The sequence below is a fragment of the Salvelinus alpinus genome, chromosome 1 (assembly GCF_045679555.1).
Source record: "Salvelinus alpinus chromosome 1, SLU_Salpinus.1, whole genome shotgun sequence".
In the NCBI taxonomy this organism is placed as follows: Eukaryota; Metazoa; Chordata; class Actinopteri; order Salmoniformes; family Salmonidae; genus Salvelinus; species Salvelinus alpinus.
The window spans coordinates 45,237,121-45,261,511 of record NC_092086.1 but is presented as its reverse complement, the minus strand read 5'-3'; the positions used below and the strand labels follow the sequence as shown (position 1 = coordinate 45,261,511).

Genomic DNA, 24,391 nt, shown 5'->3' with positions numbered 1-24,391 from the left:
TGCGAGCTGTCACTTAGATTTCTCTGACCGTTTTCAGCATAATTGGATCATATCTGGACACGCAGGGTTGAAACCAAGAGCATTCTCAATGCAAGATGCGTTTGTAGAGCGCATTCACAACTGCATTTCTACAACCTTCCGTTAATCATAACATTAATCATATTATCGTCTCATCTGCTGTTGCATAATGATCAGGGATTCTCAGCTCCAGTTTTTATTAAATCTCCGGGCAATGCTATGGCACCGTGCGCCATCGAATTAAGTATTTGTAATATCACATATGAGCACGTCTGCTTAAACAATTTGCTTTTTAATCTGCAGAAATTCTCTCACGTCAAACATCTTTTTTTGTTTATCAGTTAGATATTCTACAGCTGTGGAGAGGTGGCTATAGGCTACAGGAATCATTTAAAGTTCCAGTGCAGTCAAAAACGTGATTTTCTGTGTTTTATATATACACAACATGACCAAAAGTATGTGGACACCTGTTTGTCAAACATCTCATTCCAAAATCATGGGCATTAATATAGAGTTGGTCCCGTTGCTGCTATAACAGCCACTCCTCTGGGAAGGCTTTCCACTAGATATTGTAACATTGCTGCGGGGACTTCCATTCAGCCACAAAAGCAATAGCGAGGTCGGTGTTGTTGGGCGAATAGGCCTGGCTTGCAGTCAGCGTTTCAATTCATCCCAAAGGTGTTTGACGGGGTGGAGGTCAAGGCTCTATGCAGGCCAGTCAAGTTCTTCCACACCGATCTTGACAAACCATTTCTGGATGGACCTCACTTTGTCCACTGGGGCATTGTCATGCTGAAACAGGAAAGGGCCACCTCCAAACTGTTGCCACAAAGTTGGAAGCACAGAATTGTTTAGAATGCTATTGCATGCTGTAGTGTTAAGATTTCCCTTCACTGGAACTAAGGGGCCTAGCCCGAACCACGAAAAACAGCCCCAGACCATTATTCCTCCCACCAAACTTTACAGTTGGCACTATGCATTGGGGCAGGTAGCGTTCTCCTGGCATCCGCCAAACCTACATTAATCTGTCGGACTGCCAGATTGTGAAGTGTGATTCATCACTCCAGAGAATACATTTCCACTGCTCCATAGTCCAATGGCGGTGAGCTTTACACCACTCCAGCCAATGCTTGGCATTGCGCATGGCGATCTTAGGCTTGTGTGCGGCTGCACGGCCATGGAAACCCATTTCATGAAGCTCCCGACGAACAGTTATTGTGCTGACGTTGCTTCCAGAGACAGTTTGGAACTTGATAGTGAGTGTTGCAACTGAAGACAGACGATTTTTACGAGCTTCAGCACTCGCCTGTCCCATTCTGTGAGCTTCTGTGGCCTACCACTTCGCAGCTGAGCCGTTGTTGCTCCTAGACATTTCCACTACACAATAACAGCATTTACAGATTCAGATAACTTTTAATGTCCTCACAGGCAATTCATCTTGCAGTAGCCATAAAACATATCACATCTAAAAATGAAAATAATTAGCAAAGGATATTTACAAACAAATAGGCAGGGTAAGTGCAGTTTCATAGTGCACGTGCTAAGTGCAATTAGTCCAACATTTTGGCTCTAGCAGGGCCGAAATTTGACGAACTGACTTGTTGCCACGTTGAAAGTCACTGAGCTCTTCAGTAAGGCCATTCTACTGACAGTGTTTGTCTATGGAGATTGCATGGCGCTGTGCTCTAATTTATACACCTGTCAGCAACGGCAACGGCTGAAATAGCCAAATCCACTAATTTGAAGGGGTGTCCACATACTTTTGCATATATAGTGTATTTCCACACTGTGAGGATGGAATAGTACTGTGAAATTGTGAAAATGAAAGAAAATGCAGTTTAGTGTAAGAGCTGTTTGAAAAGAACACCTGAAATGTCTGCCTGTTTTGTTGAGATGAAGTTTTGGCCTGCAGTATAAGTTAATAGATCAATAACAAATGGAGTTTCAAACCTTTCAGGTTACATATCCCTCCCATTAGGCATGTCCAATTAGGCCCCTCACTCAAACCACTCCCAGACAGTCCTAGCAAAATTCTTGCTTGAGAAATTGTTCTTTGCTAAGAAGATATTTTTGTCATAAAAAAAATAAAAAAACAGTAAGGTACTTAATTGTTACCCAGAAATTATCTGATATTGAGATCAGTGGCGACCTGTCATTCAGGGCAGGTGGGACATATTTTTTTTGGGGGGGGGCTTGACTGTTTTGCATGTTATTTTGGCATTATTACGAGTCACATATCAGTTTGCAAACAATGTAAAAAAAATATATATATAATTGAGTTAATAAAGCCGCATACAAACATGGTCTCTTTTTTGATTTCTTGAGTAAGGCAGCTCCAAAATGCAGGTGTTTCAACCTAGCTCAGTGCTTTCTGTGGTGGTGGGTCAAGCCAGCAGAAAATAGGAGTCACCAGTCCTTAGTTAGGTTAGACATCGAAAATTCTAGCCCTATGCATCCTGCCATATAGTTACATTAGTAGTGCCCTTCCAAGAAAGCTCAAGGTCATTGGCCATAGATAAAATGACATCAAATTACATTATATGTACAGCAGCTTTGATTGGACTGATCATGTCAACATCTTACTTTCAAAATCTTATCTAGCAGTCATCATCACGAATCAAGTCGACAATCTACTGGCAAATCCTTTTTAATCTTTGTCATATGAAGAGAAATAATGAAGATAAATTATAGATAAAATGTATCGCTGCTCATCGGCAACTGCATATAAACATTACACAACAAGTTGGAAATTGCAAATTCAACAATAAGTGGTTTGGAAGGAGCCGGTGACAGTGGCTAACCGCAAGCATTGCAACTGGGAAGTCGGGAATAAATGAGCTCAAACTGGGAAAATATGTTTTGAACAGTCATCCAACTCGGAATTGTCAATCTTTCTCTTTCTCTTTCTTTGATAACAAAATTTCCCCAAGAAGAACCACTGCGCCACCTTCCTGTTTAAGTGAGCACATCACCACAACGTGAGTCCAAAAATGTCTTATATGCTGCTGCATAAATGATGTAATATGCCAGGGAGATATGTATACTGTAACTAAGAAAGTAATAGAAAGTGTTTGTTGTGTAGTAAGCTGTTAGTTGCCCATGTGCCTCACCCTAATAATTTTGTCTAATTTCACCTCTTAATTTCCCCTAACATTACTGTTCTGACTCAGTGGTGCACATATAGCCTAAAATCTGTTTTTGAGAAATGTCATCATCTAATATTGTAAGAGCTTTCATTGTCTTCTTATTTGCCCCCTTTATTTATCCTATGGTTCTGACTTGGTGTACAGGGAAAATACTTTACGAGCAGCCCATGTTCTGCATTCTGTCGCTGTACATTTCAAAAGTGCTGAACACATAGTTATATTTTTTATTTAACTAGGCAAGTCAGTTAAGAACAAATTCTTATTTACAATGACGGCCTACACCGGCCAAACCCAGACGAAGCTGGGCCAATTGTGTGCCGCCTTATGGGACTCCCAATCACGGCCGGTTGTGATATAGCCTGGATTCGTACCAGGATGTCTGTAGTGACACCTCTAGCACAGAGATGCCTTAGACCGATGCGCCATGTCCGTTTTAGCTCGCTTGTTAATGTCTTAATTGAAAATACGGGATGCCTCTTATCCGCTCATCGTTCCTTCAATTGTCAGTAGAAACCACATTTGTTTAAGCAAGTCAGCCATGTTTTTAAAAAGGCAGTAAATGAGGCTGAATGAACTGTTTCGCTGCCAGACAAGGCTCCGCTGACAGCCAGGTGTAGCGGTGGTAAGGATTCACTCCATGGTGCTGAAAGGAAAGCTCTGCTGTTGGGACAGATTTATGTAGGCCTTAACAGTTTGTGGGCACCGCTTGTTGCCGTTAGTGCAAGTAATGTATTGTTTAGGGGGTTTAGGGGTGTTGTGTAGTGGCTTTGCTGGCATGCATCTAAACAATTTGGGAGGAGTTTGCCCCACCAAGATGTACATGCTAAAATCGCCACTCCTCCCCTTCATCTACACTGATTTAAGTGGATTCAATAAGGGACATTAATAAGGGATCATAGCTTTCACCTGGATTCACCAGGAAAGAGCAGGTGTTCTTAATGTTTTGTGTACTCAGTTTAAATACTGTACATGCTATGCTGATGAGGTAACATCATGAACACTACCATAGATACATGCTATGCTGATGAGGTAACATCATGAACACTACCATAGATACATGCTATGCTGATGAGGTAACATCATGAACACTACCATAGATACATGCTATGCTGATGAGGTAACATCATGAACACTACCATAGATACATGTTATGCTGATGAGGTAACATCATGAACACTACCATAGATACATGTTATGCTGATGAGGTAACATCATGAACACTACCATAGATACATGCTATGCTGATGAGGTAACATCATGAACACTACCATAGATACATGCTATGCTGATGAGGTAACATCATGAACACTACCATAGATACATGTTATGCTGATGAGGTAACATCATGAACACTACCATAGATACATGTTATGCTGATGAGGTAACATCATGAACACTACCATAGATACATGTTATGCTGATGAGGTAACATCATGAACACTACCATAGATACATGTTATGCTGATGAGGTAACATCATGAACACTACCATAGATACATGTTATGCTGATGAGGTAACATCATGAACACTACCATAGATACATGTTATGCTGATGAGGTAACATCATGAACACTACCATAGATACATGTTATGCTGATGAGGTAACATCATGAACACTACCATAGATACATGTTATGCTGATGACGTGTCCTTATAAAAGCTACCATATAAATGCCGGATGTGCTAATGAGGTACCATTATAAACACTACCCTATGAATACCGGCTATACTGATGAGGTAACGTTATATGAGGACACTACCTTATCAATAAATACCTGCTGGTAAGTGAGATAGTAAGCAATGTGCATTATATGAGTTAACTAGATTAATGAAAAGTGACGATCCATTCAGACCAGCCTTACTGACTGAACTTTCGTAAACTATATTACCTGCTGCTGGCGAAATACCATGAAGGTTATTCACATTTAGCCCCCTGTAGAAATCTTACATTAGTCCTCTGAATATAGTGTATGCATGTCTGTCTGTCTCTCTCTCTGTGAGAGTGTGAGAGAGCTCAACATAAACCTGTGCCTGCTGGGTATTTTATGTTTTGGAATATTGATATTAAGATGATTCCGGTAAAGGAGCGCTCGCTCTCTCTCTCGCTCTTTGATGCATCACCAACACATGAAAGACTCCTCTATTTATATCATGCCAAGAAAAGCCCTGTGTCTGTCTGGCCTCTGTCCCAAGCTGTGTGTAGTGTAGTGTAGTGTGAGCACCAGGGAATTCTGGGAATTGGACCTCCTCTTAGGGAGGACAATGAAACATTAAGCCACACCAATTTTCTGACAGTGAAGAATAATCTGGCCTGGCCACTAACTTTGTGTGTGTGTGTATCAGTAAATATGTGGTTGTTCGTTTGTACTGTAGGACAATGGATGGTGGAAGGTAGTCCATACATGCTCATATGCCGATGGTGTCAGAGAATGGCCACCATGTGAATGCAGCCATGCATAAGAATGTAATAGATGTATTTTCTTCCAGCAGGGTATCTGTCATTTGTATAAACCTAGAAATAACCTGTCTACATTCTCTTTCTCTGCAGCGATGATGAAGCAGCGTGTTCATATAGGCTATGAGCCCGTTAACGACCTGCATCCTCCTTTAAACTCCATTTGAACCTGCACTGGTGTCTCTTTGTGTGTGTTTGTGTTCCAGGGCCGAGGTGGGAAAGAGAGGGAGATGACGTGATCTAATGTATTAGGAATGGGAGACCTTGAGGAGACTGTGGTTTACTTTGGGGACCAGCTGAGCAATATTTATGACTTTAAAGTCCAGATAAGTAGATTTAGGAGCTTCTTAAGACCACATTGATGAGGCTGAGGGGCTGGAGAGGATATCTGAGAGCAAGATCCAGTAGCTGACCCATCCACCAGGCTGTCCAATTTCCTCACTGCCGCTCTCCCATCTCCCCATCCACTGCCATGGCTTCTGTTTCAAACACAATTAGCAATGATGCTGATACTGCTTCTGTATGGAACATGGGCATTGGACACCACGGATGTGGCACCACTGAAATGGAGAGTACATGGCAAAGCAATTGCTTTTTTATTTTAACTTTGGAACCAGTGGAGCTGGACCCATTGGCCACCACACAGATTCCTGATTAATAAAACATAGCAGGCAGCCTTACATGTTTCACATCACCTACCAAAGCTTTTATACAGTCAGCAATGATAGCCATGTAGTGGAAAGGGTGGTTTAAGAGGTATTCATGCTAAAAACAGCTCCATTATTTGAAAATGCTTAAGAGTATGATTTGTAAACCCCCCAAAATTCTCTGGTTGATTGAGTGTTCAATTGTCATTTCACTATACTGATTATAAACAGAATTGATCCTGCAGAATAGGCACACTCCATGTCTGTAAGTGTAGCACAGGGAAAACAGTCTCTCTGCTGCTGATATTTACAGTGCAGTCCTCGTAGCGCTTCTCCCTCCTGTATTTTGGAAAATCACAGGTTTCTGCAGCATTCAACAGCAACTGTGTGCAGGGTGACTGCGTGGGTGGAAATATGAAAGGCAGAAATCTAAATGTGTCTGACACACCGTCCACTGAGCCACGTTTGGTGGTTCCCCCAGAGCGCTCTGGTTACAGACAGCAGGCACCACAAGAGAGATTAGGGGCACTAAAAGTATCAAATATACAAAATGGAGGTTGTGCAGATTTGTTTCCAATATGCTAAAATGATGCAACCATCCGAGCAACGTTTCATTTCTATGGTAACATTTGTTTCCTTTGCCATAAAATTGATATGAACGTTCCATTTAAACCATATGAGAATGGTGTTCAACCAACGTTCGCTGCCTAAATGTAAAGCACACATTTCCTCTACATGGCATCTAATTTGTTTCATCTCAGTGCCCCAGTCAATAACACTGCTGCTTCTAGCAGTTGTGACCAGGAGACAGTAACAGCCAACCAAAGTCACCTTGTAGCCTGATTAAGGATGGAGGAAGACTGGCCTCTCCAGTCCCCCTTGTTTCTTACAGTAGAGGAGCTGAGGGGGTGAAGGGCAGCAACAGTAAAACATTTGACCACGGTGTGCCCGAACTAGAGGTCGACCGATTAATCGGAATGGCCTATTAATTAGGGCCAATTTCAAGTTTTCATAACAATCGGAAATCGGTATTTTTGGACACCGATTTGGCCGATTTTTTTTTATACCTTTATTTAATCTTTATTTAACTAGGCAAGTCAGTTAAGAACACATTCTTATTTTCAATGACGGCCTAGGAACAGTGGGTTAACTGCATTGTTCAGGGGCAGAATGACAGATTTTTACCTTGTTGCAAGATTGAATCCCCGAGCTGACCTTACAGTTAACTAGTCCAACGCTCTAACCACCTGATTACATTGCACTCCACGAGGAGACTGCCTGTTACGCGATTGCAGTAAGAAGCCAAGGTAAGTTGTAAGCTAGCATTAAACTTCATATAAAAAAACAATCAATCATAATCACTAGTTAACTACACATGGTTGATGATATTACTAGTTTATCTAGCGTGTCCTGCGTTGCATATAATCGATGCGGTGCGTATTCGCGAAAAAGGACTGTCGTTGATCCAATGTGTACCTAACCATAAACATCAATGCCTTTCTTAAAATCAATACACAAGTATATATTTTTAAACCTGCATATTTAGTTCATATTGCCTGCTAACATGACTCGTTGCGAACTATGAAGACTATTTCTTCCTAACAAAGACAGCCAACTTCGCCAAACGGGGGATGATTTAACAAAAGCGCATTTGTGAAAAAAGCACAATCGTTGCACAACTGTACCTAACCATAAACATCAATGCATTTCTTAAAATCAATACACGGAAGTATATTTTTAAACCTGCATATTTAGCTCAAAGAAATCCAGGTTAGCAGGCAATATTAACCAGGTGAAATTGTGTCACTTCTCTTGCGTTCATTGCACGCAGAGTCAGTGTATATGCAACAGTTTGGGCCGCGTAATTTGCCAGAATATTACATAATTATGACATAACATTGAAGGTTGTGCAATGTAACAGGAATATTTAGATTTAGGGATAGATAGAATACAGAACGGTTCTGTATTTCACTTAAAGAATAAACGTCTTATTTTTGAGATGATAGTTTCCGGATTTGACCATATTAATGACCTAAGGCTCGTTTGTGTGTTATGTTATAATTATGTTTATGATAGAGCAGTCTGACTGAGCAGTGGTAGGCACCAGCAGGCTCATAAGCATTAATTCAAACAGCACTTTCGTGTGTTTTGCCAGCAGCTCTTCGCTGTGCTTCAAGCATGGAGCTTTTTATGACTTCAAGCCTATCAACTCCCGAGATTAGGCTGGTGTAACCAATGTGAAATGGCTAGCTAGTTAGCGGGGTGCACGCTAATAATGTTTCAAACGTCACTCGCTCTGAGACTTGGAGTGGTTGTACCCTTGCTCTGCATGGGTAACGCTGCTTCGAGGGTGGCTGTTGTCGATGTGTTACTGGTTCGAGCCCAGGTAGGGGCGAGGAGAGGGACGGAAGCTATACTGTTACACTGGCAATAAAGTGCTTTAAGAACATTCAATAGTCAAAGGTATATGAAATATAAATGGTATAGAGAGAAATAGTCCTATAATTCCTACAATTTCTTACCTGGGAATATTGAAGACTCATGTTAAAAGGAAGCACCAGCTTTCATATGTTCTCATGTTCTGAGCAAGGAACTGAAACGTTAGCTTTCTTACATAGCACATATTGCACTTTTACTTTCTTCTCCAACACTTTGTTTTTGCATTATTTAAACCAAATTGAACATGTTTCATTATTTATTTGAGGCTAAATAGATGTTATTTATGTATTATATTAAGTTAAAGTAAGTGTTCATTCAGTATTGTTGTAATTGTCATTATTACAAATATATATATATATCTTTTAAATCGGCATCGGCTTTTTTTGGTCCTCCAATAATCGTTATCGTCGTTGAAAAATCATAAATCGGTCGACCTCTAGCCCGAACCCAACGGTTTCCACAAATATCCCAGTGCTGGTGCCCTTAACCTCATCAGCTCTTTTTCTGCTGTAAGATGCAAGGAAACAGAAATCTTAATTTTTTTTATTTAAAATTGTCCAAGTTCAGGTAGTAGTACTTCCGTTTCAAAATATTTTCACCCTACTGGACACAACCATGTCCACAAGACAATGTACCCTAAACACCAGTCATAACTTCCCCTCCTATTACCCATTGACTATTCAGAGGGAGAACTGGACAAAACTAAGAGTTAACATTATCAATTTTTCATACTGATGTCAGTCTCTCCATTTCATTGTATTGACATTTATCCTCCTCGCCACAAATCACACTGGGTTTGTGTTTTTTGACAAGAGTAATATTTAAATCTTAACCTTTGGAGTTGACACAAACACGGCTTTGGAGTCAGGCTGTGTCAGCCAGTATCAATTGATAGTCTACTTTAGACTCGGTGAACGTGGCTCTAACATCTTTCTCCATGTCTAACTCTGGGACTATTGTGCATGTGAGAGAGATGCTTTGTGGCCCAAGGCACAACAGACCCAGAAACAAGAAAAACAACTATCCTCTCCCCTAACAGCAGTCATGACAGAAGCCATACTTTGTCAGTTTGAATCTGTATTCTGAAGCCATCTTTTGTATCATTGATTTACCTCGACAATGGTTTCAAGGCAGCCAAAGAAAATTTCAGTTGATGAATAGCAGAATTTGTGGTTTACAAAAGACTATTGAAAAGCAGTCCTTGTGCATAGGGTAGACCTTCAACCAAAATTGAGTGCTAGTTTGCATGCCAACTAATTGGTATTATGGGGTTGCTTTTGGCCAGTTATTATAACCCATTTCCCTGAGTACAGGACTCCAAATGTATTCATTTGACGGTTAAGGTTTATGGAGGTATTGTTATAAATAACATGAACAACCCAAAGGGGGACTGTAGAGAGCCATAAGAGTAAATCATTTACTTACAAGTTTGATCTGTGTTCCTCACTTATGAGAGGAGGCAGGGGGGCTCAGGTGTGGTGGCTGCATCCATGGCAACGTTGTCAACCAAACTGTGCAAGTCAGTGTTTTCCTGAGTTAACAGCATCAAAATGTAACAGAAGTGCTGTCTAACACAGCCAGCGTATTGACCATGGAAATGAATTGACCACAAAAAGATGAATTAAATAACATTTACTTGCTCCAAAACAGACATATGGCAGTACAGATGACAGATGAGCTTCTTGTATGAGGAAAAACAAAAGCAATCTTCATTCATATCATACAGCAGCACCTATTGGTCTATACAGAACATGGGGAAATCTACCATCAGACAGGCAGCTGCACTCAGTAATGGTCACTAAAATATACACAAAATATTGAGCAGCAGTTTCAATCGTAAAACAGACCAGAGGCCAAAGATATGATTGAGAAAAGAGTTTAGGACTCCGAGGAAATGTTCAAGCTTTAAAGTATGTACACGGCAAAAACAAAAAGGGGGGGTCAATGTAGTCAAAAAGCCCAGAGGGGGAAGATGAGATGAGGGAAAAACTGTTAAGGCTCAAGTGTAATTGCAGTTCCCATCAGAAGTCAAGAGGTAATGGTGATCACAATCAAAATGTCAGATTATTCGTCACAGACTAAGAACTCAATCACTGACCAATCATAAGCTTAATATCCATGCAAACCTCCCGAGGCAGAGTAAACACCTGTTAAGAGTCACTGGACACTCCCATCACAGTAACACTTCAGATAGGAAGTCAACTTCTCCTGGACTGGTAAACTGGATGAAAATTCTACAACTGTCAAGCTAGATTAAATGTCAGTTTAGCCCCTGAGGATAAACAGCCCCCCCTGCTGGTCTACAGGGGAGGGACAGCCACATGGGAGCCAACCTAGCCATGGCTCATTAATAAATGATAGAGCCTAACCATGAATTAACTACTATCATTTATTAATGAGCCATGGCTAGGTTGGCTCCCATGTGGCTGTCCCTCCCCTGTAGACCAGCAGGGGGGGCTGCTTGTCCTCAGGGGCTAAACATGAATTAACTACTGAGAGGACAGAGGCCACAGGTGTCCCTGCTTACTGTTATAATCTGTAGATATTAAAGTCTGGATAAGGCACAGCAACCATCCCCTCCGAACAAACGAGAGCAAGTCAGGTGCCATGGTGGTTGAGATGCAAATAATAACTGAGACAAAGAGCTCACGTCAACACAGAATACACCGATTCTGCAGAGCACAGAGAAAAAAATAAAGTGATTACAGAATTTCAACAACCCTGGAAAATTGTGACCCAGCTGTGTCCTCCAAGTGCAACACTAAAACACTCAGTGCAGAGAACGTGCTCCCAAATGAGATGGAGGGGTGGAAGAGTGAAGGGTTGAAAACAGCATATTCCAGACTAGTTTTTGATAAGGTGAGTTTTTCCAAAGGACGAAAGACAAAGGCAGTACTGCTACACAGATCTACGTGAATCCAAGTAAAGGCCTGAATCTTGTCCAGACAGTCAGTACATAACCCCTGTAGGAGGAAGGAGCGGGAAAAACACCATCCAATCAAACAAACTATATACAAAAATATTGGGAGGCAAAACATTTTAAAATAGAAACCCGTTGACAGATCACAACAGGAAGAAAAAACTAATGCAAAAAGATTTTTTTTAAATAAAATCAAAAAATTGTGTTCAGCCAACCAATGAAGAGAATACACAGAGGGAAAAAAAAGACCTGAAATCAGATTTTACAATTATTTTCTTATAGTACAAGGTAACTCCCCGTTTTTTAAACAAAAGGATTTCCTGATAGAAAAAAATGACATTAAAAAAAGATAAAAAAAACTTAATTTACAAGCACACTGAAATCATATTTACAAAAAAAACAAACTCAAAACTCCCATACACTGGCAAGCATTGTTATGTCCTGATTAGCGACAGGCTGACCCCCAGCGCCCTCCAGGGGTCGCTGGCAGGAACACAAGTGAGAGACCACTGGACCACCAAGCCCAAACGTAAAAGCTGATTGGAGGAGCTCCGGGGGGAAATGGAGCCATGAGCCACATCCTGGCTGTTAATTGGCAACTCGTACAAGAAGCTTTGATTGGTTTACATTAGAAGATACGCTTGCGTTTCAGGTAGGAGTCAGCATAGTGGCCCCCCAGGCCCTGAGAGTGTTGTCCCACGTAGCCCCCTTCTGGGCTGGGCTCTGGAGATGGGATCAGACGCTTGTGACCACCAACGGGAGTCTACAGGGGGCAGAGACATAACCACTGTCAATGCCATGGTGAGAAATGGGGACAGAACAGGAAATGGCAGACAAAATGACAATGACAAAGAGGCACACTGACCTTCATCCCCAGACCAGATGGGTACAGGTTAGAGTGGCTCACAGGAGGCATGCCCACAGCCTGAACAGACAAACAGTGTTCAGTGATCAAAACAGAACCACAAAGCATTGGTCTCATCTAAAAGGCACAATATGTACATTTGATTTCCATTGAAGACGGCCAGCTTGGGTCTTTGTTCCCCTTTATTTTTACACTTACAAACAGGCACAGTAAAGCCTGATCTATCCCTTCAACTTTGACACAGTCCACTCAAACAAAAATATGCAATATCGAACATCCGCATCTGACTTCACAGGATTTCGCTACAAAATCTCTGCAGGACAATTCTCCACCATTTTGTTTGTCATTGTTCTGCCAGCATGGCTACTGTGGTTATACAACAATGCGCGGCTTCAAGCATATCGGATAATGTGTTGTCCGCATTCGTCTGAGTGGACCAAGGACATGCAGACTGAGCCAATAATTTCAATTAACATTTGCAGCCCAACTTTCATAACGTTTAGAACTTAGATTGTCCCCATCATGTTGGGGACAAGGCTAGCCAACAGACATCAAGACATCTCCGCTAAGTCTAAATAACAGAGGTCAACCTTTATATTTTGATCAGACACTCAACCCTCATTAGATCGGTTGATTACATTGGGAAGAGGCAGAGAAAGTCTAAGCCGCAGTGGGGGTGTGTATCAGTGTGGGCCTACCTTGTTGAGATGGCTGGAGGGGAGGCTGCCGGGGCCCGGTGCCACTGAGCTGTAGTACGAAGACGAGGGCGGGCTGGGGGGGTAACTATAGTGGGAGGAGGCCTGCTCACTGTAGCCAGGGTGGCCAAACCGCTACAGAGACATTCATCATGTTATCCTAATCTGCATGTACAGTTCTACATGCATATATAAAAAATAGACTACAAAGGGGAGTAAAGATTGAAAAGGCAAGAGATGCCACAGTTTGAAGGCTGGATGGGAATAGTGGAGATGGTATAGTGTCTCTTACCTGCTGTCCGAACCCTGCCAGAGCTCCAGTGTCCAGAGCCTCCTGCTGTTCATACAGATGGGCCAGAGGGTCCTGGGGAGAGAGGAGCCAGACGCCATTAAACCTGCTGCTCATGTAACCAAGTTAAGATTGTACCGTACGCTTAAATCACAGCTTCAAACTTTTTGGTGGGGCATCTGGCTACTATGTTGTCAAGCGGGCAGTCCTGTGTTTGTGAGGCAGAAGACCCTAGGATCAAACCATTGTGAGGACAGGGTTACCAGACAGGCAGGAAGTGGTGCTGATAAGCAGGCCCACTGTGTTCCATCACACTAGAAAAGCCCACGCACTGACCACTGGGCAGCCAGAGAGTTAGAAAACCCACCTGTGGCCACAATGACCTTAACCAAGACAGCAGTGTCCTCAGATATCAAATAAACATCAATGACCAGGCATTCTATCACATCAGATCAGCCATGCCAGGCACTAGGGCTGGACAGTAAAGGTTAGAGGATAAGGGGGACCTACCTGGTGTATTGGGGGGTAGTCTGGGGTGTAGGACTCCTGGTAACGCAGCCTGTAGTTACAGTGGATGTTCTGTGTGCGCTGGTTGGATGAGTTGCCTAGCGCTGGTCTCTTCCTGTAAGGGTGGGGCCTGCAGTTGGCGCCTGAGTGAAGGACGGCAGGAATGGAAAATGTCAAAAACCCCTATGGGTCAGTACTGGGAAAGAATCAGTCAAACTTCACAGGCTGCAGACAGTAGGAGGGGAAGCTCACCTGAGGATGGGAACAGGCTGTGGACATTGAAGGGGTTCTGGGGAAGATTCACATCGTTGGGAGGGTATCCTAGTATGGACACCTATTGGAGAAGACATTTAAACATTATTTTTTTTTTTTTATAAATCAGGGGACTTGATGTTATGTAATGAGGCACAATGACTTGAGCATCCCTGCTAGTAGGGACAATATTAGAAAAGTATAGAGTATTTTAATCATACCCCAGGTGCTGTAGGCCCCTCTGCCCCCATCACTCCACCAAGGTGGGGGTGGAGAGTGGGGGAGGGGTTCTGGGAGAAGCTGGTGGGAGACTCTCTGCCCAGGGGGCGACCCATAGAGTGGGGGTTTCTGTGGCCCATAGGGTCTGACTGGAGGCCCAGGGATTGAACCACACCGCCTGAGGACACGAGACAAACACCTTATTAATATAACACCCCATCACTACACTGTAGAGAGCCCTGAGATCACACTGAAAATCAATACAACACTGACACAGTAAATAACCTAGATGTAATAAGTACTGCCCAAATCCACTACATGTGTAAAGAAGCTGTAATGTAAATCACTAACAGACCAGCAGGGCTAGCATAGCATGCATATGCTGAGCATCAATGTAGAGCATTGCTCTATGTGATAAATAAACCAAACTAGAGAAACGGCTACTAGTGAGTTGTATTGGCAATACAAAATAGACATTAGTCATGCCAATAAAGAATTTTTAAATGAGATGAATGGAAGCCAAACCTTGAGGCAGGTCTCCCAGCAGATGGACTCCCTGATGGAGAGGCATAGCAGCCAGAAGGTTGTCCCCCATCAGCCCTGCCTGTAGGAGACACGAGTTAGACACACGCCTCAGTGACCCACAAGATGATAAAAACTGTCTACATACCAGATAGTTACTGAACCAAAAATGTCATCACATTTCAGAATTGTCAGTCAACAAAATTCACACCAAGACATTCCAAAACCAAACCAGTTGCACATTAATATGACTAGAAAAGCACCTCAAAAAGAAAGCAGCAGAAAGAAACACCTGAGGGAGAGCATTTACCGGCTTTGGTTTAGGGAGCAGTCCCTTCACGACAAACCTATATCTACCACACGCACATCAACACACGCGCTTAGTGATCACTCACACAGGGAAGTAGTCGATTCTCTTTATTGTGCAGCACCTGAGCCCAGAGAAGATGATTCCCCAAAAAGGCTTGCTGATAGTAGAGGAGAAAATAAAGTAGGAGAAGTGTGGATGAGAGAGACTAATGAACCAACAAAAGAGGGGAGAGGAGCTGGAGGAGAGGGAGGTGGTGAGTATGCAGGGCATGGTATGCAGGGTACCTGTTGAACTTGGGCCTGGTTCTGGAGGAGGAGCTGGAGCAGAGCAGCAGAAAGGGCAGGGTTAGCCAGCAGCGGCATGGTGGGAGCAGCACCAAGGAGACCTGCAGAGAGACCATTTGACCTTAGAACCTGACAACCTATTATTTCACCATGCATTAAAGGTGCAATATGCATCCTTGTTGCTAAAATTCGAATCATTTGCCTAATTTCATAACAAAACAAGGTCATTATGTGACCTAAACCACTGTGAAATATATTTTCAGCTGGTGTATAAAACCGTAAGTAAGAGACAAAAAAACGTATTGAGAAGCATAGAAATTGCACACATAGGAAATATCTACCACTTCTCAGACTTGCTTACAATGAGAATGACAGATCTATAACTCACATTCTATGTGAATTTGGTTGGGTCGCCGAAAAAGTTAACCATTGTAGCTTAAAAGCACGTGTCAAACTCATTCCACTGAATTTCTACGGGGTTTGGCTCCTCCTTTGTACTTGATTGATGAATTAAGGTCACTAATTAGTAAGGAACTCCACTCACCTGGTTGTCTAGGTCATAATTGAAAGGAAAAACAGAAGACACTACACCCACCATGAAATGAGTTTGACACCCCTGCTTTAAAGCATTAACACCGGGGTAAGAGACTCATACCATACATTGTCTTCCTTTAGGAAATGGCATGATCTTACTCACCTTGTTTCCTGCCCTGGTTTAGGGGGTTGAGCAGCATCTTGAGGGTGGCAGGGTTACTGAGGCCTGTGAGGATCTGCATGGCTGTGGGCTCAGGGAGGAGACCTTTCCCTCGGTTCAGGGCCTGTGGAGAAGGGGAGGACAGCCATTCAGAACAGTTGTTTTACCACAGTAACACAAGGGAGTACTAGTTCAAACATATGGTCTGGTGTGGCAACCAAGAAGTCTTTACCATGGTCTGGGCAGCGATGAGGGCAGCCAGCATGCTCCTTCCCGGGGGTCCAGGGGCACAGAAGGAGACCCGGATGTGGGTCCCACCCAGCGCCCTGCCGTCAGCCTCTCGCTGCACCTGCTCAGCCATCTCTGCTGAGGAGAACTCCAACATGGCAAACCGCCGGAAACTGTCATCCTGGCCCTGAGCCAACTGAAGGAAAATTAAGTTAAATATGCATTCCTTATGCCATCAGTCCAAAACTAATGACCAAGCCTTGGTTCTGCCAAATTCACTTAATTCTATGTTTGCCATTGAAATAGGTTTACACAGAAGAATTCAGTAATATTAAACATCGTGACATTGTTGAAAACACCATCCACACTATGATAGATAACTTATCTTACAGCAATTAGTAAAAAGGAGTATTTGATACGATGGTAGACAGTAGATGGGATTAAACTGAATCAGGCCCAGTGGCATTCTGTAATATAAAGTAGACAAAATACTTCAGACTTCATGTTCCCAAATCTTTTCTCTCTAGTTGGCCACAGCTACTACTGGAGTCTCAACGTTTAAAAGCAATTACCAATCAATGATCTACAAAAAGGTCATAAACAATGTATCAAGACCAAGTGAGCTGTGGAAAAAAATTGCTTCATATTGCTGAGTTAACCTGTCCAATAGTTAAATTGCCTCACTCACACTATTACGCAACAGTGTTCTGCCAGACCTCAAACTACTGTGCCCTATAGGTATATGAATGACTGTGTGTATGTGGTGCCAAAAGGACACTGCTGTCTCATTCCAGAAAGGCCTGTAGGGCCAGAGGCCTGCTGACTGACCAGAGGCCTGCTGACATCACCATAGAAACCAGCAATGCTCATTGCTAAAGAAACAGAGTGGCCACAGGAAAAGCAGGTCAAAAGGTGAGTGCTCGAAAGCCAGATTCATACAAAAATACTCAATCCATATCCACCTCCTTTATGTGAACTGCCCAAGACCCTTTCATCACTACAGATGCCCCATGTTACATGATAACACAACCACCTGAACCTTGGAGCAGAGCTACCTCAAACAGATGTGTCAAACACACTTGCTCAGTGTAAACAAAAGCAGTTGCCGTGTTTCCCCTACATGCACTTAGCAGCAGTCCACCGCCGTTTTTAAATTGTGGCCACCACTGAATTTTTTTTATTATATACACTGCTCAAAAAAATTAAGGGAACACTAAAATAATACATCCTAGATCTGAATGAATGAAATATTCTTATTAAATACTTTTTTCTTTACAATAGTTGAATGTGCTGACAACAAAATCACACAAAAATTATCAATGGAAATCAAATTTATCAACCCATGGAGGTCTGGATTTGGAGTCGCACTCAAAATTAAAGTGGAAAACCACACTACAGGCTGATCCAACTTTGATGTAATGTCCTTAAAACAAGTCAAAATGAGGCTCAGTAGTGTGTGTGGCCTCCACGTGCCTGTATGACCTCCCTACAACGCCTGGGCATGTTCCTGATGAGGTGGCGGATGGTCTCCTGAGGGATCTCCTTCCAGACCTGGACTAAAGCATCCGCCAACTCCTGGACAGTCTGTGGTGCAACGTGGCATTGGTGGATGGAGCGAGACATGATGTCCCAGATGTGCTCAATTGGATTCAGGTCTGGGGAACGGGCGGGCCAGTCCATAGCATCAATGCCTTCCTCTTGCAGGAACTGCTGACACACTCCAGCCACATGAGGTCTAGCATTGTCTTGCATTAGGAAGAACCCAGGGCCAACCGCACCAGCATATGGTCTCACATTGGGTCTGAGGATCTCATCTCGGTACCTAATGGCAGTCAGGCTACCTCTGGCGAGCACATGGAGGGCTGTGCGGCCCCCCAAAGAAATGCCACCCCACACCATGACTGACCCACCGCCAAACCGGTCATGCTGGAGGATGTTGCAGGCAGCAGAACGTTCTCCACGGCGTCTCCAGACTCTTGTCACGTCTGTCACATGGGCTCAGTGTGAAACTGCTTTCATCTGTGAAGAGCACAGGGCGCCAGTGGCGAATTTGCCAATCTTGGTGTTCTCTGGCAAATGCCAAACGTCCTGCACGGTGTTGGGCTGTAAGCACAACCCCCACCTGTGGACGTCGGGCCCTCATAGAGTCTGTTTCTGACCGTTTGAGCAGACACATGCACATTTGTGGCCTGCTGGAGGTCATTTTGCAGGGCTCTGGCAGTGCTCCTCCTTGCACAAAGGCGGAGGTAGCGGTCCTGCTGCTGGGTTGTTGCCCTCCTACGGCCTCCTCCACGTCTCCTGATGTACTGGCCTGTCTCCTGGTAGCGCCTCCATGCTCTGGACACTACGCTGACAGACACAGCAAACCTTCTTGCCACAGCTCGCATCGATGTGCCATCCTGGATGAGCTGCACTACCTGAGCCACTTGTGTGGGTTGTAGACTCCGTCTCATGCTACCACTAGAGTGAAAGCACCGCCAGCATTCAAGTGACCAAAACATCAGCCAGGAAGCATAGGAACTGAGAAGTGGTCTGTGGTCACCACCTGCAGAACCACTCCTTTATTGGGGGTGTCTTGCTAATTGCCTATAATTTCCACCTTTTGTCTATTCCATTTGCACAACAGCATGTGAAATTTATTGTAAAATTTATTGAAATCAGACAGTTTGATTTCACAGAAGTGTGATTGACTTGGAGTTACATTGTGTTGTTTAAGTGTTCCCTTTATTTTTTTGAGCAGTGTACAATAAAAAATAATAAAAATTATTCAGGACGGTAAAATATTCAGTGTAAACTTAAACCAGATATAAAGTATGTAGACAAGACAATGGAGCAAAATGTTTTTTGATATAAAACCAAGATCTTTAAGCACTAACAAGCAAAGTAAAAACAGTCCAGGACAATCTAAAATTCCCAAAAATGTCATAGCGTTGGCCACCCATTGATTTTGTTATACGTTTGAGTCACCCAGATAGCATAAGAAACGGGTATAAGTAATGGCAAAGTGTTTAATAGCTCTAAAACTTCTAATTTTCTCTGCCCAATGGCAAAATTTGTATTAGTGCAGGAAATTAGCTTTAAAACAAAATGGTGTTTGAGGCCAAGAGGGCCTCTAATACCGTGCCATTAGCCATACCCACGCTAACTCTGACACCACGGCTTAAAAAAAACCTAGAGGGAAACAGTTGGAACAGCTTTCATGACTAAAGTAAAAAGTAGTGTCAAAAGTACAAGCAGGTATGTTCTGCTTGCTACTAGAGTATACTGGAGCCACTGAGACACAAATTGAACTGAGAAAAGCTAATAGATATATACTATTCATGAGAGCCAGATACACATGTTAAATCCTCTGAAAATATCAGTGTAAGTTTATGTGAGAGGGCGTTGGAGTTCCTGTGTGCGTGTTGGCATGTGACTGACCTGGCAGAAGATGGGTGCGTGCGTGTCGGCCAGGGCATTGCGGAGGTCCTGGGCAGTCAGCAGGCTGGGGGGCAGACGGTCCACACAGAGACACCTGGAGTGCAGCAGGGGGTAGGTGAGGGAGCCCACCTCAGTCCAGTGGACATACAGCATCCTTGAGCCCAGCTGCTTCCCCAGCAGCTCAGACTTAGCCCTAGCCGCAGAGTCCTTCTTCATGTACTCCACGAAACCGTAGCCCTTGGAGTGGCCAGTGGAGGCGCTGTGGACCAGGAAGCAGCGCTCTAGGTTGCCGAAGGGTCTCACCAGCTCCTCAAACTGCTGCTGGGAGAAAGCGTGGGGCAGGTTGGCGATGCACAGCAGCGCGTCGGTGGGCTGCAGCTGCACAGAGATCTCCCGCTCCCGCATCATGTGCTGGTGGAACTCTTTGATGGCACATTGTGCCTGCTCCCCATGGAGCAGTGTGACGAAGGCTGAGGGAAGAGAACATGAGCCAAGACCTTGTGAAGAACTATGCGGAAAGTTACATTGCTCAAAATAGGAAGAGAGTTGAGGAATCTGTCTAGCTCAGTCAGAGAGCCTGCTGCATCCAATTAGTCTTACTGGGATTTACATTTTAGTCTTTGTTTTACCTACCTGTTCCCTTGTATTTGTCCACAAAGCAGTACTTCAAGTCATAGTTGCGCAACAGCTCATGAACCTCCTGAAAGGGAGAAAGTGTGGTTAGCTACAATCAGTGTTTCCCCTATATTTTTTGCCACAGCATCCTCCAGCCAACATTTTTAAAAGCCCTCCTTGGCCAGATATAATTTTGCTTTTTTGAAGCTTATTTCCTACAATTCTACACATCTTGCCCGGGCTTATGCGGTGTTCTTATGCCATCTGAGTGACTCAAACATAATGCCATTTTAGATTCTCCCCATCTAGTTTTTATTTTTATGATTGTTGGTTCTTTCATATTTTTGGGCATGGAAGCAACGATTTAGCAGTGATAGCCCACCGCTGCTAAACTAATAACTTAACCTAAATGAATACCATTACCATTATAATAAATCAATGGGTTATTCTTCTCCAACTACCACAGAACACTTAAAATGTGATATTCCCAGATTAGTACAGGTCTACTTTTAACCATACAATGGTGTAGTATTGCAGTCATAAATTAAGCTTAAAATTAAGTGTTAGACACTACAATCACTTGAGAACAAACTAATGTGGTGTTAACATCCCTAATCTAAAGCCATCTGTTGTGTAGCTCCATCTACATGTCTACTTTTTTTTTTTTCCACTGACCAGCTTTCCATTAACTTCTCTAGGGTAGGTGAGACGCTAACGTCCCACCAGGCCAACATCCGGTGAAACTGCAGAGAGCTAACATTTTAAATACACCATTCGTTGGATTAAACATTCTTGGAAATACATGTATCTTACATCATTTAGAAGATGAAAGTCTTATTAATCCAGCCGCTGTGTCAGATTTCAAAAAGGTTTACTGCAAAAGCAAACATGCGATTTTCTGAGGACGGCGCCCCACACACACAAGTATTACTAGCATTTTCCAACCAAGCATTAGCGTCACGAAAGTCAGAAATAACAATAAAATAAATCGCTTACCATTGAAGATCTTCCTCTGGTGGCAATGCCAAGTGTCCTAACTACACAGTGAATGTTTGTTTTGTTTGATAAAATCCATTTTTATAGCCTAACACGAAACATCTGTAAACCGGTTGCGTCGTGATTTCCGTCTCATTCAACTTTGGACGAAGCGTTCGTGGTAATTACACACACTAAACAAACGTTTATCCAGTCATGGTTGGTTTCATTGCAATCCTCTGGTTGTTACTAAAACAACCATACATGATGGCTCTTTTCCCGGGACGTATTGACCGAAACAAACCGATTGGAAGACACCAATCAATGACCTCATTGCGCACCAATGGTAGGACCGGTCTATCGTTGATTGACTATTTTGGCCCAATGACCACTGATCATCTTGAAATCTAGCTTGGAAGATAGCCAATGAGCTGAGGTAAACGGCAATATGTAATGGTTATACGTTTGAAGACCAGCCTTTGTCATAAACTCTGGCGTAAAAGAGGTTCATTCGCCATTGCAAATCCTACTTGACGGAGCCACGAGTGTAACGCATAGCAGTACATATTCAATTACATTTTCAACAAGTTTATATATTTAAATTATGGTGAATAAATCAGGAAAAGCTAAAACAAAGTCTAGAGTCACCACAACCAGTGGTGTTCACCTGCCCAGATTCATCTCTGCAGGCATGAATGTGCTTCAGGGCAAAAAGGGCACAGTAGGGAGACGTCGTTGTGCGCTTTGTCACAGGAAATGCCCCATCACCTGCACCACCTGTTCAGTAAGCCTCTGCTTTACAGCAGAAAGAGACTGCTATGGGCCATGGCACCAGCAGCACAATATTGTGTAGAGGACTGAGGGTCTTCACAATATTGTAAATAGAAAATGTGTAAATAGTTACCCATGTTATGTTTGTTTATTATTTATGTTTTAATTATATATATATATATTTATTTATTTTTTTTGGGGGGGGGGGTGTTAGAATAGCATTTATGTATTTTGTTTATAGTTCTTTCCTTCAAAATATATCACTGTACCAATTCGGCCACTTGGGTATATTTGTGTGGGACACCTGGGTGACTTCACGCTCAATGTCATGTAGCTCGCTCATTTTTGAAGTTATCTGTCTAAAACTTTGCTCAGCTATTGTTGCCAACTTATGTTCTTCATTCAAATCATCCACAGCATCCTATCTGTATGTTTGGCTGTTCTTGGTCATTTGAAAGATGATGCAGCAACAATAAAAAACAGAAAACGTATGTTTAATTCCTTGTATTTTCTTCTACCAGATCTATTGTATTATATTCTCCTACATTCAAAATTCAGAGTGTTTCCTTTCAAATGATACCAAGAATATGCATATCCTTGCTTCTGAGCCTGAGCTACAGGCAGTTAGATTAGGGTATGTCTTTAGGTGGAAATTGAGGGGGGGTGCCCCAAAGAAGTTAAAACATTTTTTTTGGGGGGGGGGGTCGAGACATGTTGTTATCAGTTTTTTTTAAATGTCCAATTAGGGATAGTGTGATATTGGCAAGTGCTTTCCACAACAATATGCGTATACCTAAATGCTTATCAGTATTGATTTTTAAACAATTGAATGATTGCTTGCTTACAACAGGTGTCTTTGCCAACATGTAACAAAAGCAAAGTTATCCACAGCCATTGGGAAATGGTGGAAAACAGTTGCCCATTCACTGTGCTATGAGAAATGTTGTTCCACAACGCTTTGCCTGTTCCACAAACGAATCGCAATGCTGTCTAGCATTTTCTGAAAGCGGTTACGTTGCCTCTACACCTTCAACCCTTTGTCACTGCTACTCACGTTCCCATCTCGAACTCCCAATATGCACCCACGCAAACAATGAAACGCGCACAAGCCACAGTTCCCCACGAGTCAAGCGTGTTCCAACTTTGTTTTACAAAATGTTCCAGGGCCATGAAGTTTGTTTCAATGAGGGAAATTAACTGAAAATATTTTAACGACACTTTTGAACCAGTCACATACAATACATGTCAATCCATAGCCTGACAATTCCTTGTCAAAACAAACCGTTTTGCTAACGTTAGCAACTAGCATTGCCTTTCCGCACGAGGATTTTAATTCTGCACTTTCAACTTGTCCATCAACCACGCGCGATACTGGAGTGGGCAATGGCAGCCAGGCCGTGAATAACCACCAAACATCACCTACCACGTACCAGATACGTTGAGACCTCAAAGTTTATTCGCGACATAATTAGTTAAGACAATTAGTCAGCAAATCATTGTTAGTTACTAGGAAACTATGCTAACTAACGGTAAGAGAAGCTAGCTAGAATATAGAAATCACCAAAAGCCAGCGAACTCAGTTAAATTACTGGTAATATAGCTAGATGTCAATTTCATGGCAAGGGTATGGTAATTAATTGTTTATATTTATTAGATTCAACAGCTGCAGCCTGGGCTTGACATGATCTGATGCAATTACTGACCCGCGTTAGATTTCTAACGCTTGTGAAAACTAAACAAAGTTCAGAAAGCTTACCTGATTGCTAACATCGGATGGCAGGTTTTTAATTATGATTTTCCGGCGATTGTAAAACTCTCGACGAGTTCTGTCCAAGCGACTCTCAATCTCTTCAGGGCTAAGCGTCGTCAACTCTTCATCGACCCTTCGCTGACACTCGTTGTCAGATGATGCATCCCCATCACTGGGCTCGAGTTCGGGATCCCTGGATACCCAATTCTCGTGTTCGACAGCGGGGTCATAGTTTTCGTGAAGTGGACGGCTAGCGAAATTGGGCCCTGCATTTGGATTTTCTTCTCTGGCAGCTGCGCTAACGGACGCCACGGCCGCCATCACTTTTGCTTGGAAGTTTTCTGAAACTGACAACACCATCAGATTTGAG

The 24,391-nt window shown here is 42.9% G+C and overlaps 1 protein-coding gene across 2 annotated transcripts; it reads right to left on the bottom strand.

The window, feature by feature from the left end:
- Positions 1-11,161: 11,161 nt before the first annotated feature.
- Positions 11,162-24,384, bottom strand: LOC139577509 (ribonucleoprotein PTB-binding 1-like). 2 transcript variants are annotated; one of them, XM_071404553.1, is made up of 15 exons: positions 24,028-24,384; positions 20,544-20,610; positions 19,911-20,380; positions 16,495-16,686; positions 16,266-16,386; positions 15,569-15,669; positions 15,370-15,441; positions 14,978-15,056; positions 14,455-14,630; positions 14,234-14,315; positions 13,985-14,124; positions 13,478-13,549; positions 13,189-13,320; positions 12,491-12,550; positions 11,162-12,388 (listed from the first exon to the last, which is right to left on the bottom strand). In XM_071404553.1, the coding sequence occupies exons 1-15, from the start codon at positions 24,379-24,381 to the stop codon at positions 12,254-12,256; spliced, it is 2,253 nt and encodes a 750-aa protein (XP_071260654.1). In that variant the 5' UTR covers positions 24,382-24,384; the 3' UTR covers positions 11,162-12,253. The 2 variants fall into 2 exon arrangements, with proteins under 2 accessions (XP_071260654.1, XP_071260662.1); XM_071404561.1 differs by lacking the exon at positions 15,370-15,441 and having other exon boundaries at positions 24,028-24,383.
- Positions 24,385-24,391: the final 7 nt, after the last annotated feature.

Coding starts and splice junctions, on each gene's coding strand:
- LOC139577509 (XM_071404553.1), bottom strand. CDS start 24,381: ATGGTGTTGTCAGTTTCAGAAAACTTCCAAGCAAAAGTGATGGCGGCC. Junction 20,381..20,543: donor GGACAAATACAAGGGAACAG/GTAGGTAAAACA, acceptor CTCTTCCCTCAG/CCTTCGTCACACTGCTCCAT. Junction 16,387..16,494: donor TCATCGCTGCCCAGACCATG/GTAAAGACTTCT, acceptor CCTTCTCCACAG/GCCCTGAACCGAGGGAAAGG.